Consider the following 20,501-nt stretch of genomic DNA (forward strand, 5'->3'; position numbering starts at 1 on the left):
ATCATATCAAAAGATATTTTCCTGGTGCTGACTCCTTCGTCTGTACCCAGCCAGCATTTCCAATGGAAGGGTAACTGGTTTTTTTCCTTTCTCTCCCAGTGACCTTTTCCCTCCATAACAAGCTGCTGATATGTTAGAATTTACTAGGTTATAAACATTTTTTATCGAGTAGGAGGGAGCTGGGTGATTTGGCACCAGCTTCCCTAATAAAACCCAGGGGAGAGGCTGCAGTGTTTGACTCCAATAAAGGCCTGGAAGGAGCTGCAACCTTCTGGGATGCTGGTCACGAATGACAAGGGGAGTTGGGGAGTGTCAGTCATGTAGCTTCACTCTGCTGAGGCACTTCTGGAAGGAGTCCAGCTCGCTGGCACAGGAGAGGGAGCTGGGAGGGACCTGGTAAAAGACTGCTCTGTTCTTCCCCAGTATTTCTGAAACTGTGATTTATCACATGGAGCAGTGAGCTGGGAGCCCTAAACCCTCTTGTGCAGCAGCTGTGATGTGGGGAGACCCTGAACAGTTGAGATAACTCAGAAGGGATGAGGACCTTCTGAGGTGTTGGGGTCCTGCAAGAACACAGAGAAGTCAGAACACAGTTTGATTTTGAATAAGTGGGGGGATTTTCCTACCTCAGGTAGACTAGCACTGGCTAGAGATAATCAGAATTAAGGCTGATTTGTTGAGGCAGTGCCAAAAGGAAACCCAGATGCCATATTCTGCTTTTTCTCAGGTCCTGAACAAAACCACAGCAAAAAGAGATGGTCCAAGTTCACCAAGAGCTCCCAACTTTCCACATCTCTGCCTCCCAAGGGAATGGAGCTTTAACTGGTCAATAACTAAAACACCAAAAGGCTGAATAAATCATCTCAGAACTAGATATACACACATTAAAAATGTTTAGTTCTGATGATATATGACTGAGCTGTTATTTGGACAAATAGCTAGTGAATAATATATCTGATGAACTGCATAATATTTTACTAATGATTAATTTATTAATTACAAACAAACAAACAAAGCCCAGCCTTTTCCTCCACTATCCTAAAGAACTCTAATGGCGGCAAAGAGCTTTGAGATCCCTGGATGAGGCATGTCCGTTATTCCTCCTTTTATCATTGTGTATTTCTTGTGATTTATTACCAAGGGAGAACAAATTCATGGCTTATGTTATGGATGGCTTCATTTCCGATTGCAGCAGATCCTGTTTAAAAATTCCTGATTTTGTAATGCCCCCTAAAATCTACAGGAATTTGGTACTTCGGTAGTTATTTACCCACACAATGTGCTTAAGTGCCTTTTTTTTAAGTCTGAACCATTCTGACTGGCGAAATGTTGTTTGGGATGCTCTCCCTAGGGTTAGTTACTACAGGATATTTACTACAGGACGGAGGTCTGTGAGATTTAGTTGAGGATTGCCCTGGCTGTGCTTTTCCCTCTCCCTCACTCTCAATCCCATTCAGAAATACAATATCTCTGAGTTCTCTGAGAAGATAAAGGACCAAAGAGCAAGAGCTCTTCCTCGGAGCTTTCCTGTGAGGGCGGGCTGATTGATTACGGATCAGAGGCTGTTCCAGCTTCCCTTCCTCAGTGAAAAATTGAGAGCTCTTAAAAATTGAATAAAATATGCCATTCTGAGAAGGATTTCCACTGGCACGAGCACAATAGGAGGTAGTAGTGAGTTGCTCAATATTTCTGTGTGCGTTGGCTAATCCTTTACTCCTCAGTCCCTGTGCACTCTCCCCGTGGCACCTGAGGATAACTCATCTGTAATTGGTAAGGGCTCCAGTTCTGTGTCTCCAGACAAAGCTTAAATCGCTCACGTTTGGGAGAGCTCCAGCTTCAGCTGTGGCTGGAGCTGCCCAGGAGAGGATTCCTTTCGGTAGCTGCTTTCAAGCCTGCAGAATCTGGCTTTGTTCCATGTTGGAAGAATCTGGAACAGCTTGTAATGTTTTCACCAGACAAAATTTTGTCAAAATAGCTCGTTCCTTAGATCGCTTGCTCTCACCATAGTCACTGGTGACCAGAGCAGGTAGGATATCAAAAATATGTTGAACCCAATTCATCAGCCTGAGACACTCTACAGCTAACAAAATAAAGCATTTTGACAAAACCTTACTGTGGAGAAAATGTTTTTCTACCTCACCGAGACAATTTTATTGCACCTAAACTACAAAGACTTTTTCATCCTGTTATTTGTTTCCCTCCACCCTCGTAGAATTTCATCAGTTCTGCTCCTCTTTTCAGTGCTCCCTAAGACTATGAGTGACAAACACTTGCAAGACCTTGACAGGGAGCTGAGATACTTCTGTGCCAGCTCACAGACTGCCACTGTGCATAGAAAATCTTTTCCTTTGGATGCTCACTCACAATTGTGTAGGAGATGGTCACCAACAGAGCTGATATGTTCAAGGGGGAGATAAAATATGGTCTTTTTTAAAGACTTGATCCAAATATCTCAGTGAAAACAATAAACTTATTTTTATGACTCTTCTGCAGGAGAAAATTAAGTCCAAGTACAGTCGGCAATTATCCTGTAAGCTTATTATATAGTAGCATTCAGCCTCTTGCACACTCTTGGTTCCTCTTTTTTTGCATGCTGGAAGAGCTGGTAATTTCTGTCCCTTATTACAGAGTCATTTCACAGGGAAGCATTCTCAGATTTCATTTAATCCACTGTGGGCTGTGCAAGATGCTGCAGACACCTCAACAGCTGTGTACACCTCAAACATCAGTGTTTCTGTGGGCACAGAGTCATTCCTGAGTGACCAGCAGAGCCCTGTTGGCTCTGTCAGCTCCCCACCCTTCAGTGTGTGTGGCTCCTAAACAGAACGACACAGCCTGAGCAAACCCGCCTGGGGAAGGCAAGTGACAGTGGAGATCCCTCTTCATTTTATCACACCAGCATCCCTGCTTCTGTGTCTGCAGACAATTCCAGCAGTATTGCTGTGGATGCCACACGCCTGAAAATGCCAAGGCCAGGCTGGATGGAGCTTGGAGCAGCCTGGGACAGTGGAAGGTGTCCCTGCCCATGGCAGGGGTTGGAATGTTTGTTTGTTTTAAGATCTCTTCCTACCCAAAGCATTCTGTGATGAATAAAGAGCCCATGAGTGGTGCTTATACCCGTAGAAATATTGGCACAATTTGTTTCAACATTCAAGGGCTTTTTCTCCTTTCAGGTCAATCCAGTTCATCTGAGGTCATCAAACAATTAGCAAAACTTCAGTTGTGGCATTGCTAACTTGGCCACAAGTGCCTGTTCCCTGTGCAATCCTGTGGTAGGATGGAAGACTCTGGAATATATTTCTCTCTGGGTTTGCAGTGCTATTGCTCTGTGGCCTGCTCTCCCTGCTTATGCATGCTGAGGAGATTTGCTTTTATGCAAATCACACCACAAAACTACCTTCAAACTCAAATTTAATAACCTAAGTATTATGAAGATCAATATTATGGCTATTCTCATTCATATGATTAACATTAATATAATTTGGGGAAATATTTATGCTGCAGTAGTGACTGGAGACCTGGATTGAGAGGAGATCCTCAGCAACTCCACAGAAGAAAAGACACTGTTGTCTCCAGATGGGCACTGAAATGCAATACTCCATCTCTGAGTCTCCATGGGCTCGGATATTTTATGTAAGTTACCTAATAAGATAACAAACCAGCCTTACAATCCCTACAGCCACACTGGTGACAGTTTGAAAATCATGAGTCAAGCTCAAAAAAGGAATTAAGAGATTGCTTTTAAAATTCATGAGACTTTTAAAATCTGATAAACTTCAGGGGTTTTTTTCTTTCTTTTTTTTTTTTTTTTTTTTTTTTTTTTTTTTTCTTTTTTTTTTTGTGTTTTTGTTTTTTTTTTTTTTTTTTTTTTTTTTTTTTTTTTTTTTTTTTTTTGCCTTCTGCTTTCTGAGTATGTAGGAGTCGTATTATCAAGTTTTCCTCTGCAATTATGAGGGCCGTAAACTTACTTTAAAAATTGAGTTGAGACATTTACATAATCACAGGACTCTGAAAGTGTGGGCTTTGAAGAGACATTAAATAGTCTTGAGATACAGTTCATCATGTGACTTGGCAACACTCACTGCTGAACAGTACAGCACAGACTCCAAATATCAAATACTCCCAAGGAACAGAGAGGAGTCTTTTATGGGTGGGAGGGGGGAATCTGACACTTTCACAGTCTGCACATGAATGGGGGAGAAGGGGAGGAACACAGGGGAAGGAAAACAAGGAGAACAAGGAGTGTGGGACTATTCATTTTGCTTTAATCAGAGATGAAGCTAAACTTCTTGTCTTATTCCTATATTTCCTGCTTGCACTTAACCATGCAACACACGCTTTTCCCTGTGTACCGAGCTCTCTGATTAGCCTAACCCTGGCTGTGCACCTGCACTCCCCAGGGACAGCCCCAGACATTTGAGGGGAGTTAAAAGTAATGTTCTTTCTGGGGTTTTCAGTCAAGATCTGGAAGGTAACACTGACATTTCTAATGCTTGCTGGGCAGGTTTGCCTTTGATGAAAAGGAAATAACCAGTATGAGAGAAAGGGGAGGGAAAGCAAAGTGAGGTTGGGTGAGGGTGTATGGACAGTGAAAACACCTTTCAGGGATGCATGGACAGTGAAAACACCTTTCAGGGATGCATGGACAGTGAAAACAGCTTTCAGGGGTGCATGGATAATGAAAACACCTTTCAGGTATGCATGGACAGTGAAAACAATTTTGCAGGGATGCACAGGCAATAAAACACCTTTGCTCTCCTGAGATAGCACAGCTTCTCCCACCTGCAGGCTGCCATGGGGTGGAAGTGCCCCTCACTGGTCAGTGCATCCTCATCCAACCTGAATGCCCCGAGTGCTCGGCGACGTTCAGATCTCAGATCAGCACTCAGACCCAGCCCACGCTGCAGGAGAGCTGCCAGTCACTACCAGCCCATGAAACCTGAGTTTGCAGCTTGCCAAGAGACACTTTTATTGCAGGAATGACAAGCTCCAAGTGTCAGGACGCTTCACTGAGTCATAGTCCAGAACTGGTCCCAGCTGTAAGTAACAGGGGAACAGGTTTTCCACGACACTCACTCAGGGGAATGAGAGGTTGTTGCAATATCAGGCATTTTGGAGCCTCCAGCAGGTTTTCCATGACACGCACTCAGGGGAATGAGAGGTTGTTGCAATATCAGGCATTTTGGAGCCTCCCGACCCCAGTGAGGGCACAGCCATCAAACAGGGCTCTCCTTCAACAAGCCTTGTGTGTCCCTGGGAGATTGAGAGAACCCAGAGGATTTTCCTTAACTGGCCTCTAAAATGCATGGTTGTTCCCTACCTTTGCTGAACTGATGGCAGGAGAAAGCACAGTGGAGGGTTTGGGGCCTGCAGGTGTTGATACAAGGGGACATTAAAGGTGCCCCTTCAATTTGTGCTAAGGAACTCCAGGAGGCAAAACACCTTCTGCCTCAACCCCAGAGCAGAGAATTTCCATGCTGCTGCCTAAAAAGTGCTGTGCACCATTGGCAGGTTCAGTTAGGCAGCTCTCACATCTCCAGACATTTTTCCTGTGAAACTTGTGTGAAAGCTGGACCAGAAAAGCTGCAAGACAGCCCTGAGCAACTTGATCTCATGGGTGGCATCCCTACCCGTGGCAGGGTGTCTGGAATAGATGATCCCAAGCCTTTCTAGGCTTCCACAATTCTATTTAATTCTGTCATAGCACAGCTTTCTGGAATCTCTCTCCAAAAAAGCTCTTTCATTGCAAGCAGAAGCACAAGCTGGCTTGACCTGATTGAGGATTTGATGGAATGGTTTCCTCTCCCGGCTGCTCACCCCTCTGCTGGGAGCCATCTGAACATTAAAGCAGATGTTGGTTGCACTCAGGTCATGTTTCCAAGCTTTCTTTTGTAGCCATAAGGACTAGAGACTCTTCCCTCCCTGCCTGCACTCATTTCTTAATTAAAGCTTAAATTCTGATGTCGTCACATGACTGTAGGAGCAGATCCCCAGGCAGGCATTTAGTGCTCTGTGTTGTCAGCAGGACTTTGATTTAGAAGCATCACAGACCCTTTAGAGGATCCCACCCCTCTGGAAGCCCCAGCCTGGCCCTGCTGGCAGCTGCCAGACCCCAAGGCTCCCTCTCAGGCAGGTGCTGGAGCAGTCAGAGGCTTTCCCACGCCACAGAGCATGGGGATGGGGAGCACCTCTGTCTTCTTGGAATAGAGGTTCCAGAGCCAGGCAGCTGTGAGGAGTCTGGCACAGAGGGAGAAGGAGGAGGAGGAAGAGGAGGAGGAGGAGAGGGAGGCAGCGGCTGCCAGCAGCCTGCACTGCAGTGCCTCAACCCAGAGAGCTGAGTGGGTGTAAACACCACCCCTACCCATCTCCTCTCCTCCCTCTCTCCATGGTCTTCACTTGATGGGATGTATTTGACCAGGAAGAAAAATAATTCCACAGTGAAGGAAACCTCACAGCAGCTTCCTGTAAAGACTTTGTGGTCACCATGGCAGTGCTGGAAGGGTGAACAGCTGCAGGTGTGAAAGGGGTTTGGTCACAAGAGCTCCCAGGCTTGGCCACCAGCAAAGAGAACCCCAGTGCACACTCCTGACAGCGACCCTGTGCCTTGGAGCAGAGCAGATCTCACCTGCCCAGGGCTCTCCTGAGGGAAGCTGGGCTGTGCCAGGACACCTGGGTGCTGTGTCAGCTCCTTCCCGGGCACACGTGGGCAGCGGCACAAAGGAAGTGCTGGCTCTGCACAGGAATATTTGATCTCACACTGCTTGCAGAGGAGATCCTGCCACAAAGGGCTGGCCCAAACCCTGCTGCAGGCACAGCTGACTCCAAGCTTTCTTTGTGTCCTTGGGTTCTGTACCTGCTCTTAGCAGCTTAGCCCAGGAAAGCTGCCTGGATGGCTCCAGCTGTCCTGGTGGACACTTCTTGTTCCATTTACAGAGCCTGGTGGGTAGCAATCAGCAAAAAAGAAAGGGGGAAAAAATATCCTTTCTGGAACCCAAGGGAAACATTGAGAGATCCAGAAATAAAAAAGAAAAAACCCTACAATGCCTTCTCCCAGTGAAACTTATGCCAGAACAAAATTATTCTGTCTATCTAACAGGATGACTTTTTTATTTTAATGTAACAGCTTCTCTGCCGAAATAAGCATCTGCCTGGCTTGAAAACAGAATTAATAAGATTATTAAAAATAATAAAAAACCCAGCTAAAATATTTTTTAAAGAAGGAGAGTGAAAGGAAAGCTTCTCTTTGCCTTGTTAGCTTTTAAAATATGTTCCCAAGCCACTGGACCATAGTGTGCTGCTCTGGAGGAATCTGGGATGAATGTGCAGAGTCATTGCTGTCACAGCATGCTGGGAGCAGCCCTGCTGGGCACAGTCTCCACTTGACATGTGGAGGGGAACACTCCCCCACCACGCAGGAGGTCTCTGAAGGGACAGGATGTGGACATCCTTGTCCAAGCCCAGCAGGAGGCAGATCTCTTTGGAAAGGTTCAGTGACTAAAATATTTCTGTGCTGCTTCTGGGATTCACTGGGAGGAGGATCAAAATATTTTGTTATGGATGGAGAAAGGGAATTTTCCTGCTGGAAGATGCAGCTCGGGAGATCTGCGCTAGCGCTCGGCCAATCCAGCTAAGAGCTTCCCTGGATCAGCAGGCAGGGCAGGCAGGCACAGACCTGCCTTTCTAGGCACACAGCTCACAGGAGTGCTTTTCTCCAGAGGAACTGGTGTGTCCTGACCACAGGAGCCTCATCAGAATGTGAACTCATCCAGTGCTCTGCCTCCACGCCGTCCCCGTGCGCTGCCACCTTCGGATGCAGGGCTGCCCTTCCCAAGCCTGGACAGATTTTTTGCTCCCATATTTCAGCAGCTCCAGGCATATCAAAGGCTGGTGCCACTTTTCCTTCCTCTTGCCCTCTCTCCTCAAGAATATCAAAGAGAAGGAGAGGTGTGTTCTTCTGTCAAGCCTGGCAGCTGCCAGGGATGTTCCCAAGCCGTCGCCATCCGAATGCAAAGGCAGCCAGAGCAGCTGCTCCTCCAGCCTGGCCAGGGCCCAGAGCAGCCTGGCCAGAGCAGCCTGGCCAGAGCAGCTGCTCCTCCAGCCTGGCCAGGGCCAAGCTCTGTGCCTGCTCAGACAGCCCAGGACAAAGCTCTGCACAGCTCAGCCCCAGCCATTCCCTGCCAGCCCCTGCTCCTGCCTTTATTCTGCTTATGCAAATCCATGGAAAGCTGCACATATGCAGGGAGCTGCATTATGCAGGGGATGTAACAACAGCAGTCCCTGCACTGCATGAAGAATGAAGGCTGGGGCTGAAGGAGATGCTGTGTGATGGAATTGTCTGGTTCATGCCCATCACTAAATGGCTCCTGTTTGCCAACTGCTTTTAGGGATGCTGAGACAGGAATGTAAATTGTGGCTTTTGTAAAGTTGTATAAACGTGTAGTAATGTCATTTTTAGATGAGCATTTACATTGAAGACAACACTAGGAGGCTTCATTGTTTACATGCACTATGGAAATGGATTTCAGGTTTTGGTTTACAGACATTTATTTACACAGCATTTACTGATTACAAACCAATGTACATCACTCATTTACAGGCATAATATAAACTAGGGAGATTCTGTATTTTTGCCTGTATGGATTTCCACTGCTCACTCCACATGGAGAAAAGAACCTCCTTTCATCTCAGCTCTCTCTGTCCTTCAATTGCCATGCTGTCTCTCCTAAAAAACCTTTCCAGCCTGTGACTGGAAAACAAAATAGTCGTCCCCTTTAAACACATAGCATAAAACCCTAATAAGAAAACTTGTCAGCAGAACTTCAGCACAACTGAAAACCCCTAAGCAAAGATTAAAAGGCTTAACAGTGCCCATCAATTCATACCTGAGCTAAGCATCACCTTAATGCTGTTTGAGAAGAACGCTCACGGTGCTTTCTTGGATGCTTCAGACATCCAGTCAAGTGGAACAGGACTGAAAACCTGCCAGGGTGTGTGAGAGAGGATCTGTGAGTGCAGCTGTGGCGTGCAGTTTGTCACTGTCACAGCACCCGGGTCCCAGCACCCAGCCTGGTTTTGGGAAGCACCACGAGCCTTCCCAGGCACAGCTGCTCATCCTGGCTCTCACTCCTGCCCAGCCATACTGCGGAAATTATTACTGGGTTTTTTCTTTATCCTAAGATGCTGAACCCAGAGAAAATCAAAGCTGAACCCCAGGGAATTTCAAGATTTCAAAGTCACAGAGTGAAAAGGAGAGTCAGTCTTTTTTTTTTTTTTTTCAGTCCTTCCCTAACTCAAGGTTATAAAAACTCCTTGCAAATTCAAACTGAAGAACAACAGCTAAACACAATACACTCAAAATCAAAATGTTCCTCTTTTGACATTTTTGAAGTGGCACTGCTTGACTTCATGTCTTGAGATGAACTTTAGTGCCTTAAAAATTGCAAAAAACTCCCCAAAACCACTGGATTAATAAAGTGAAAATAAACAGCAAGGCTTTAAACTTTCACTGAGCCTGAAATGAAATGTTTCAATTTTTTCATTTTACTGAAAAGTTGAACAAACATCCATTTCATATCAACCCATTTTTAATATTATTTTTGTTCTGTACAACCAGTGAACCACAAAATCAATTCTTTGTACTGCTCTAGTGACCAGTAGATTAAATTCAGTGCAATAGACAGCAAAAACAGCCAATGAGGAATGGAGAGAAGAAGGGCCAGAAAAGATAATGGAAGCAGCTCTTATAGATTCTGTCTGTGCCTGAACTTACCACAACCAAAACAACTTCACAACCACTTTAAAAGAACTTTAATGCACTTTGCTGCAGGAAAAAGCAGCCTCACCTGTTCCCTCTGTCACCCTCCTGCCTCCATCTGCACAATACTGTCCCTTTGCTGTCCCCTGACCACAGCATGAATGAGACCAGAAAGTGATCTAGTTAAATACTAACTTTTCTAATTTTTTTTCTTTTTTTTTTTTTTTACCTGCCAGACTATTTTTCTGCCAGGTGAGTTCCTCAGCTCTGGAAATCACAAGTTTGCATGAAATCTGCCTGGAAGTTCCAGTCAGGAAAGGCCAAACTTCTGTAGGCTGGAGTCAACTTTAGCCTGCAGAAAACGAGGCTTAGGAGGGACCTTCTTGCTTTCTGCAACACCCTGAGAGAAGTGACAAGTGACAAGAGGAAATGACCTCAAGCTGTGCCAGGAGAGGATATCAGGAAGAATTTTTTAATGGAAAGGAAGGTCAGGCATTGGCAGGGGCTGCCCAGGGAAGTTTGGAGTGCCCATCCCTGGAGTTGTCCAAGGAAGGGCTGGATGTGGCATTCAGTGCTCTGGCTGAGGACAAGGTGGGCATCAGGCACAGGCTGGACTCGATCTTGGAAGACTTTTCCAGCCAGAACACTTCTGTGATCTGTGATTCTGATATAAAACCAGCCATAAAATGCTCACAATCACTGACCAGCTTGCCCAAGCCCAGTGCCTGATGTAAGAGTCACATTTTGCTTTTACTCAGAAATGATATAATCTCGTTGTCCTCCCACCCAGGACAGGCAGCCGTACAAACCCTGGGGCTGTGTGTGCACTGGGCAGTGCTGGGTGTGCTGGAACACATTCTCCAGCCAATAAATTGGTGAATTTACCTTGAAGTCAACAGTTTCACATATTTATGTCACAGAGAATCTGGCTCATTGTTTTTAATTTGTGGTGCCATAAAACTTTGAAAGTTTTGTGAGACAGTTTTGTGAGACCAATCTTTTTTCCTCCTTTCTTTCTTTATTTTTTTTTCTCTAAGGGAAAATTCAAGCAGCACAACAGCATATGCATTTCTAAGTCTCTTGTAGCCCGTGCTATGTACACAGCAGAGATGCTGGCTTCAGGATCCTTCTCTTCCTCTTCACTGAGGGAGTGACACATTTAGGGAGCACGTAGCTGCTCAGATTTGTGGGTTTTCTAGGACTAAATAAAAATCTCTAGTGTGGCTGAATGCATCCACCAGTGCAAATCCCTTTATGAGCACACAGTTTAGTGTCCACTCTGAATTGGAGAAAGAGGGAAATAACATAAATGTTGGTTAGATGGGACCATGGGGGTCCCTAATCCAGCCTCCCACTTGAAGCAGGACCAGCTCTTGAGCACATCAGCTGAGGCTTTGTCCAGCCAAGCCTTAAAAGCCACCAAGGATGGAGACACCTCTCACCTCTGCACTGACTTGTCCTAGACCTGCCCTGTTCTCCTGAGGAAACAACATTTTGGGAGGAAAAAAAAATCAGCTTTTTTTCCCAGCAGCATCTCAACCAATTTCTGTCCAGATGGTGCAGCCAGTTTTTCCCAACCTTTCCTGTCTCGGAAGCTCCTTTTCCTTTGTAACTGGACCTTGCTGTACCAAGTGTAGGTGAGCAATTGGCTCTGTCCTGTCACTCTGCAGAGGGAGGGATGGGCTTTGGTGTCACCTCCCCCACTGAGTTTTGAATCTGCTGGTGTATTTTAAGCAGACCTGACAGAGGTCTCAGAAGGATTCTCTATTTGCAGGTTTCATGAAATTAGGCAGCCTCTAACTGGTCCCACTGCAGGAGAAGTTACAAGGTGAGCAGATCTCCTTTTTATACCCCAGGGTTTCCCTGCTCTCTTACACTGAGAGCCAGATTTTCCCATCCCCACTGTCATTTCAGAAAATGGAATTAATCTCCTACGCATGGAAAATACGCATTTCTTCTCGCACATGCACATTCCACTTGCAGCCCCGTGTGATCATCCATTTTATATTGCTGCTGTCCCTTATGTCCAAACATCTTGCAGCTTTTAATTAAGTCTGCCCAGCAATGCAGAGCAGGCAAGTGCTGTCATCTCCTCATCTCCCCTTCTCAGGGGGTGGGGAGGGAATTGGGGCACGCAGAAATGAGCTCACCCACAGCCACAGCACAAGCCTGGGGCAAAAATCCAGATCCTGCCTGTGTCACCTCTCTGCCACTCTACCTGCAGGCTCCTCTTTCCAAAGCTCTGTGTCCTGTCCCTGTTTTCCACAGAACTGGCAGTGGCAGCCTCTGCTCAGCTGGATGAGCCCATCTCACCTTGTCCCTCTTTGCCTCCCACCTCTGACACTGAACAACAAAGCCTTTTATTTTTCTTTTAAGGAAATATTTTTGTTGTTGTTGTTTGGTTTTTTTTTATTTGTTTGGGGTTTTTGTTGTTGTTGGTTGTTGCTGTTTTGGTTTTTTGTTTTGTTTGGTTCTTTGTTTTTTTCTAGAACTTGCTTCAGCTGAGCAGCATCATCAGGGAAATTCCTGTCAGTGCCTCTGCCTGGCAATTTGCATGGAGCATTCCAGTGCTCAGCCCACTTTTTGCTTTGCCTTATAGCTAAATAACTTCTGAGAGAAGAGAGGAAAAAAAGGACAACATGACAACATACTTCAAAGCAGTGGGCTGAAGCTGTTAACTGTTCAGTGGTAACTGGGATGTTTTCTGGTCTGAGCATGACCCCAGTCCCAAAGCCAAGCTGAGCTTCATCTGTTCTCCAGCCTTCCTGCAGTACCTCGTACCCCAGGCTCTCATGACTAGGAATAACAACAAGGATGGTGATAATGAATATTCAGACATCCCACAAACCACTCTCAGCATCTGCCATCCTATCTGCATTAGCACCAGTGTGCACAGATAATGATCAAAGCAGCATTTTCCTGCCAGAGGCCCCCCCTAAACCACCCTTATTAGTATGAATCAATGCTGACTAATGTGCTTCCCTAATGCAATTGTATCCACTCCTACTGTTCATGATTTAATATAAAACATCTCCCCCTTTGCCTGCCTTCCTGCTAATGCCACATGCAAGGTGCAAGCCTTGACTGAGGGTACCAGGAAAATCCAAGTTTTACAAGAAAGAGATCTAAAATCCACTGAAATTAAATGCATGGAAGGAGGTAACAAGACTTTTGGGGTTGTAACAGTGAACCGTCTGTCCATGCTAGAACTGGATCCAGACTTCCTATGAAAGATATTATCAGCTCTGAGGTTCTACAGCAATTCTGCTTATGCAGAATATAAAATAGCCCTGCTCACTGCAACAGGCTCTGTGCTTACTGCTGACAAGCTCTGGACTTCAGTAGTGATAGAAAGAGGATTCTTCTATGATTTTATGTTGCTATCTTTTTAGCATCACCTGCAAAAAGGAGAAAATTCTGCATTTTGCCTTATGCTGCTCTTAGCACCACCAGTGGCTTTGCCTTGGTGGTTTTCCGGCGTAAATGACACGGCCCTAATGTGATGTGTCCATGTTCCCACACAGCAGGACACCAGGGAAATCACCACTAAACAGCCAATAGTGTTTCCATTAGGGCTGGGTGAAGTCCTCTGGCCTGATTTCCCATCCTCTCCAAACCCTTGGTCACTCTGGCTGGATTGAGATCTGCTGTCATCAGCCTTGGGAGAAGAGCAGGGGTCAGGCCAAACCTCACTCAGCAGAATCACACGTACCCCAAGGAACTGCCTGATAGAGCAACAAACTAAAAACCAGCCAACCTAAAAAAGTATGAGAGGAAAGGGGCATTGAAGGAGAAGATTGCACAGAAAATTCCCATGCTCCATATCAGCTGCTTTTCTAAGGGAAGGATTGATATCCTTAATGCAGGATATGTGCCTCCCTTGGGCTAGCCTAGTGCAAAGAGCAATTGAGAGACATCTTTTGGTAGGAAAGAGGCTTCTATGTCGGAATTAAACAGTTGACAAAATCCCAACAGCTTTACAGATTCTCGGAGTCAATTTAAGGAGCCCACAAAATGAGATTTTACCCCTGTGGGTTTCAGTAAAACGGAATGTTCTGGGAGAGTGTGTGCACAGTCTAGCTCTTAACTGCGAGAATTGGCTGTGGCTCCACTAATTCTCCATAGCCAGGCTGAATCTGATATCCCTTTAAAAATGCATGGGCTCAGTTTTTAAGTGACCAGTTCTGCCAACAGGGCCAGATATTAAAAACAAACAGCCCTCCAGCATCCAGCCAGACTCCCACCTGATCATTCCATCTGCTCTGTTGGAGCAGGTGAGGCTTTTCCCTCTTCCTCAGCTGACCACAGTGGGAGCAGCTTTGTCCCAGACCTGTATTTCCAAGGTGCTCAGCTCCCAGCAGCTCCAAGCACCACACATGAGTGGCATTCCCAAGCACTCAGCCCCCTCCTTCAGCTCAGTGTATGGTGTTTGGCCATGAGATGCTCTCAGTACCCTTGCAGTCCTCTCTAAACTCTCACCCTAACCACTTCCACTGGATTTGTGTCTTATTTCCAGGGGTTTTTTTGGGAATGGTGACTTTTCCAGTATGCTCATTATCTGCAAGACCCCTCTCAGGCACCTGCCATGCCCACAGAATGCTGATGCCTTTTTTCTCCCATGCTGGAAGGAGGGTGTGGTGTTCTCCACCTGCTCCACGTGCCTTTCATAAATGGTTTAACAACACTTAGCAGAAACAGAGAAAACAGATCCCTTTCCACTTCCCATAGATAAAGTTCATCCTGAACTGAGGTAACACTTCAAATTCATCTTAGTTTCCTACAAACCAAAAGGGAATTTCTTCCTTACCCCCTGACAGATAAAACAACAAATCACAAGCTTCACATGTAAACAAGACTTTGGCTCCTTTATAAAAGTGGAGAAGGCACAGCCATGGCACAGGCTGCCTGCTCAGGGTGTGAATCCTCCATCACAGGAAACCTTCCAGGTTCCCCACAAAGCTCTGTCAGACGTGACACAGGTATGTCTGAGTCTGCCTTGGGGAAAAGGCACAGATTAAATGACCTCTCAAGGTCCTTCCAGACCTGTTTCTCCCTGATGCTTAGAGACAGGATCCCAGGCTTGATGGATCTGTGGCCTGACCCACAGTGACAGTTCGTAGCTATGTCTGAACACATCCATCGTGTGGCTCTCTGCCCCCAGCCCCTGCAGACTCCGTGGTGGCATCGTGGGCTGCACAGCTCTTTAGCAAAGGGCAGAGCCAGTGCCAGAGGCGAGGAGCAGAGCAGGGATCTGCAGGCTGGGTCACTGTGTGTGTTGGCAGGCAGGGCAGGAGGAGAGCTGGGCAGAGCACAGCCAGGGAAAAAGGCTTTTGGGAAAAGGCATATTCTCTGCTGCTCTGTGCACAGACACTGAGACCTCACCAGTGGAAGCAAAGCAGCACAGCTTTTAGGTTTTGGGGCTGTCTTTCCCCTGAACTGTTTTGGAGAGGACAAGCCAGGACAATATTTTTAACCTGCCCTTGCTGCTGCAAGGGGAGGGGGTTCTGCACTCCCTGGAGGCTGCAGGACAAGAACAAATCATTTTTCTTCCCCACACAGAGCTGATGCCTCACAAATCTCTGTTGCTCTGCCTCTGACCCCGTGCCCATGGGACAACACTCCCTGCACACAGGTGATTCCCTGTGGTTCCCTGTAATTCCCCCTCCCCATGTCCATGGCTCCATGTGCACAGTGCCACGGGCTGCTCACCAGCATTTCCCTGCCCACCACTTTGCATGGCTGTGTTTGCAAGTGTCTTTCTGAAGCACAACAGGACCATATAATTATGTAAATGCACACGTGGCTGGGAGAGTTTTTCAGTCTCTTTGGGTTTCAGCACAAATCTCCTGACACTTGCTGGCTTATTCCCCTTCACTCCAAAGTGCTGGCTGCTTCAATAGGGCGTTCATGTGAGCACCCCAGCTTTTCAGATTAAAATGAGGAGGAAAAAGGGTGGTTCTAGATAGCACAGCTGGCAAGAAGAGTTTGAAACAAGCAACAACTAAGGCTTAAAAACCTAGAAGGCAAAATAAAATCCAAATTCTGCCTATTCTCTGTAGGTTTTTTTAACTCTCTGCAGTTTTTTAAATCAAGATCACAGTTCTTGGGCCAAGTCCAACTTATACATGGAGATAAATCCTCAAGGATCCGTGGTAGGCAGCACACAGCCAAGGCTCCTACACAGCAGTGTGAGAACTGTCACTCTGACGTGCGTGGTGACATCTTTATGTGAACCTGCAGCTACTGGCAGTTCACATGTACGAGTTTGGTACAGAGGCTTGGGCTGTCCAGAGCTCCATTGATTTGAAAAAGCTGCTTGGGAACCTGCCTGTGAACTGTCTGTCACCACGAATGAAGAACGCCCACCCCCTCAGCTCCTTTTCATCTCACTCTGTGCTGTGCACATTGCCGTGACACTGCAGTGCCTTCATCTCACTATCGGAGCGCTCCACCCCAGCCTTTGAAGCAATTTGCATTGCCAGCTGGGGGCCAGGGGGGAACCAAAGCAGCATTTCCAGGTGGAATGGGGACAGTGGTGCAGCTCCCACTGACTCCCAGCCTGCAGCCCATGGGAGCTGGCAGAGCTCCCGGCACCCAAGAACTCATCCAAGGCGCAGGAGGTGACATACCTGTATATTTTATATCTGGTTGTAAATCCTTGACGATGTCTTTCCACAAAGGATAAGTAGCTCCGTGAGTGGTGGAAAGGCCCCCTGTCTGAAATAAGCCAATCAAACTCCTTGGAGACATGTTGGTTGGTAGCAGCTGGGTCCTGGTGGGAGGGCTGTATGAGTATATGGTCCCATATAAACAGGAGGTAGAGGAACTCAACAAGCCTCCAGTTCATGCTTTTCTGTCTGCCTTTTTCCTCTCATTCTTGCTCCATTCTGTGGAGTCCTGTTGGAAGAGAGAGGGGATAGGAGGAAGGAGAGAGAGAGAGAAAGAGAAATGGAGGGGAGGAGAGGGAGGAGGGAGAGAAAGAGAGAGATTAAAAATGCTCTGATCCTTTGACAGCCTTCTCTCGAGGTGAAAACAGATGTGAAAAATCAAGCATTAAAAGACTTTGGTTTGCCTGTGTTACACCTTAGAGTATTTGGCAGTGTTTTATTCATGTATTTAAGTGGTGCCTTTAACCTCCTGAGCATATACCACCTTTGAAATAACCAGGTCCTGACCTGAGACATCCTCACCCCAGCTCCTCCATCATTTCCCTCGTGAAGTTCTCCACAGTGCTGCAAAGGCGAGTGAAGGCCAGGCACAAGAGGTGGCTGCACCCTAGGCTACAATTACCCCTTTATTGTCCCTTTAATGCTGTGCCAGAGAAACGTGTCTTCTGCTTTCATGTCTCTCTGATGATCTGTAATCCATACTCTGTGCAACCTGAGCAATCTATAAAGACCCAGCTCTTACTTTTAAGTGCTGCCAAAAAAAAGAAATAAAACAAAATAATTACCCAGGTCTGGCGACGAGCACACACGGACACGCAGGCACACACAGACACACACAACTATGAAATCCTGCCAAACTCTGACAGATAAAAATGTCCTCACCCTGCTTTCCTGCTGGGGACTTGGGGAGGTGTGTGTGGTGCAGGGGATGGGGTCTGTTGCTGTTTCAGTTATGGTGGGACCTCGAGGCTCTTCGCAAGATCAAGGCTCTGCAGGGTGACAGCTGAACATGCACATTCAGCTGGGGAGATCCTTCCCAGCACCTGGAGCAGGGCACGCTCTCACTGCCATGGTGGGAGAGCAGCAAAGCAAGGCTGGGGACAGCCCTGTGCCAGCCAGCTCCTCTCCCAGGCATGTGACAAGACATATGATGAGTGGGAAGGCAATCAGGGGGTAAGGTGCCCTGCCAAAGGTTACACAGCAAGCCATGGGTACAGCTGGAAGAGAGCCCTGCTCTCCTGACTCCCATTCCCAGCATCTCGGCCCTTGGCTCATCCTCCTCCCAGCCAGGCTGCTGGCTCTGTAGCACTGCTGGCACCGTGGCACTGCTGGCTCTGTGCCCCAGGTGGCAGGTGAGGGGCCTGCTTAGCTGTCACCTCCCACCTGGGATGGTCCCCTCCTGCTCTCCCAGCACAATGTGGCTGCTGCAGCAGCTCAGCCTGTTGGGCTGTGCTCCTCGCCCCTGGGAGCTGCTTGGAAAAAGTCCTCTCCATGCTCACAGCTGATTCCTCCTCCTGCCTTCTGGGTTTTGTGGAGGGTGTGCCAGCAGTGTGGGCTGGCAGTGATCTTGAGGCTGCTCCCTGACTCTGGGAGCACAAGCTGTGCTCAGAACAGGTGATACCCACCTGTTTCTGTAAAACACAGTGCAGAGAGACTGCAGATACTTTTTAAAGCAGGAGAAATGAGGCTACTCAAAGCTTTGCCACAGTGAGATTTCACGTCAGGATTCTTTGTACATCTCCAGAAAACTTTCTCGTTTTGAGCCTGAGTCCTCTAAAAGTTTGTAACTCCCAGAAAGAAAAGATTTTGCTGAGTGTAGGAGAGGTGTGCTAGGGGTGCCACCTGCACTCCCAGCACTGTGTGTGAGCCTCGGCTGGTGGGAGCAGCAGAGCACAGAGCAGAGGTGCTGCTGGTCAGCGTGGCCATCCCTCTCTCCAGGAGCTTTCCCTGGAGCAAGGCAGGGCTGCATCCCATGGCAATGAGTGTGAGAGCTGCTGTGCAGGTGGGCTGGAGCCCTGGATGTGCTGGGCAGCTCAGGAGCCCTCTCTGTGTGCCAGAGAGTGGGAGCCTGCACGTGGGCACAGCATGTGCTCAAGGAGCTGCAGTAAGCTCAGCAGCTCTCCACAGAACTGAGTTGTGTAAGTCATAAAGATGACACTCAGCTGTTGCATTACAGGAAGAAATGGGGAAAAAAATAGTCAGGTATGGAAAAGTCAGCCAAAGTTTGATTTTTCTGTTGATCCCATATAAACTTCTTCCTAATTGCAGATGGAATATTACTGTTATTAAACCTGATGGTACTTGCAGTTCCTGTTGGTCCTTTTCTGGAGACATGTTTTTAACATCAGCCTTCACCACTGATTCCTATTTCACCCCTAAACAGGGTGAAACTGCCCTGACCTAAACAGGGCAGTTCTCAGTGCTTAGTCCCTCACACCAGACACAGAATGGTTCCACTTTACCTCACAAAACAGGGGAGTTTCTAGCCCCACCCTGAGGGCAACAGAACACAATCCAAGTGGGCCACAGAACATCCCTGCTTCCACTCACTCATGAGCCCAAGGTGATTTCTGGGGAATGCTCCCAGCTACATCCCGCCCTCAGCACCTCCAAATTCCAGTTCAGAAGTGCATTTCTACTGCTTCTCCACCCAGGCTCCCTCCCTGTCTGGCTGTTTGTGTCCCATCAGCTGCAAACTCAGCGTATTTGCCATGAGCTGGGTGTGCAGACTACAATCAGCTGCTCTGTACATGTCGTCCCAGCTTCCTTGGTTGTCTGCTCATTAAACTCACCCACAGTTATTCCCCTCATCTGCCAGCCTGGATCAGTTTTCCCTTAAATATTTCACTGTCTATTGGATTTCTGTTGTAGAGAGAGGAAGGGAGCTCTTATGTACCCAAGTGGGAGACAGCCCCCCTCCAGTTTCCAGCACAGTGCAAGTGAGAACTGAAATCTGAGAGGAGCCAAACAAAATGGGCCTCAGAGGAATCCCAGTGTGTCCTCCTACACGTGAATATTATACATTGGGGAAATATCAGCTTGTGAAAGAGAGGAGATAGTCCCTAAATCCCCACACACAACTCTTCATCCTCTCTTCCTTTCCTTTGGGGCACAGTTGGAGTCAGGATGATTTGGGCTGTGATGTTCTCATCCAGGAGGTAAGATATGGGCAGAACATGCCTTGAGACCACTGAAGAAATGATCACATCTCCAGCCTGGAAGCTGCCTGGATCAGTTCTGAGAGCAGGGAGTGGTGCCCGAGGCAATGGAGGATGGTGGAGCACAACTGGGTCCAGACTACTATCACACCATCAACTTTAATTTTTTAGTAGTATCTTTTTCCCCCCTGTAGCTGCTGTAGAGATGTTGTTTCACATTAAAGATTAATCCACTCCACAGGGCTGGTCCCCATGGAAGCTATAAAGCTTACTAAAAGTGGGACTACCTTGTGTCTAAGGCAATATTGTGAGGTGCATTCAATCAACCTCCTAACAAGTTTGAATCTGAAATTAATCTTTCAGGTGTCTTTATGGGGCTCCACTGATGTGAAATATGTTCTGTGGATTTGGCAAAGGGAACCAGGGAAGAAGCAGGGAGGGGATGCCTCCAAGTCTAGAGCCCTGGGATGGGAGACCCCAGAATAACTAACTAAATCTGGCACAGAGGCAACCTGTGGACTAAAGAGTAGGCTTGGGGGAGCCAGGCACTGGGTTTGGATCCAAGAATCCAGTGTTTTGCTCAACTCTGTCCCAAACTCCCTCTATGACCTTGGGCAGTGCCATTACATGTGGCACTTTCCAGTTATCAGCATGGAGTCACAATGGGACTTGTGGGACTGTTTAGACCAAAAACTTGTTGGGGAGGCCAGAACTGGGCTGTAGCACCTCCCAAAGCACAAACCCACTACCCACGTGGCTCCCACGGTGTTTCTGTCCTGCAGCGAATGCCAACCATTTCAGCAAGCTCTGCAGGGCAGCAGTGAACAAAACCCAGCTCTGCAGCCCATTTCCACAAGAAAGAAGCACAGCAGAGCAGGGAGGGAGCTGGGTCCTTCTGGCTCGTGTCAACAAACACGATCA

The 20,501-nt window shown here is 47.3% G+C and overlaps 1 protein-coding gene across 1 annotated transcript in view; it reads right to left on the reverse strand.

The window, feature by feature from the left end:
* Positions 1-20,501, reverse strand: part of BRINP1 (BMP/retinoic acid inducible neural specific 1) — an 88,158-nt gene that overhangs the window by 43,456 nt on the left and 24,201 nt on the right. The window contains exon 2 of the mRNA XM_041406677.1: positions 16,384-16,651. Coding sequence (XP_041262611.1) covers positions 16,384-16,601 — 218 coding nt within the window. The 5' untranslated portion in view covers positions 16,602-16,651. The remainder of the gene's footprint in view (positions 1-16,383; positions 16,652-20,501) is intronic.

The sequence above is a fragment of the Onychostruthus taczanowskii genome, unplaced genomic scaffold, assembly GCF_017590055.1.
Source record: "Onychostruthus taczanowskii isolate IOZ18803 unplaced genomic scaffold, ASM1759005v1 scaffold25, whole genome shotgun sequence".
Classification (NCBI taxonomy): Eukaryota; Metazoa; Chordata; class Aves; order Passeriformes; family Passeridae; genus Onychostruthus; species Onychostruthus taczanowskii.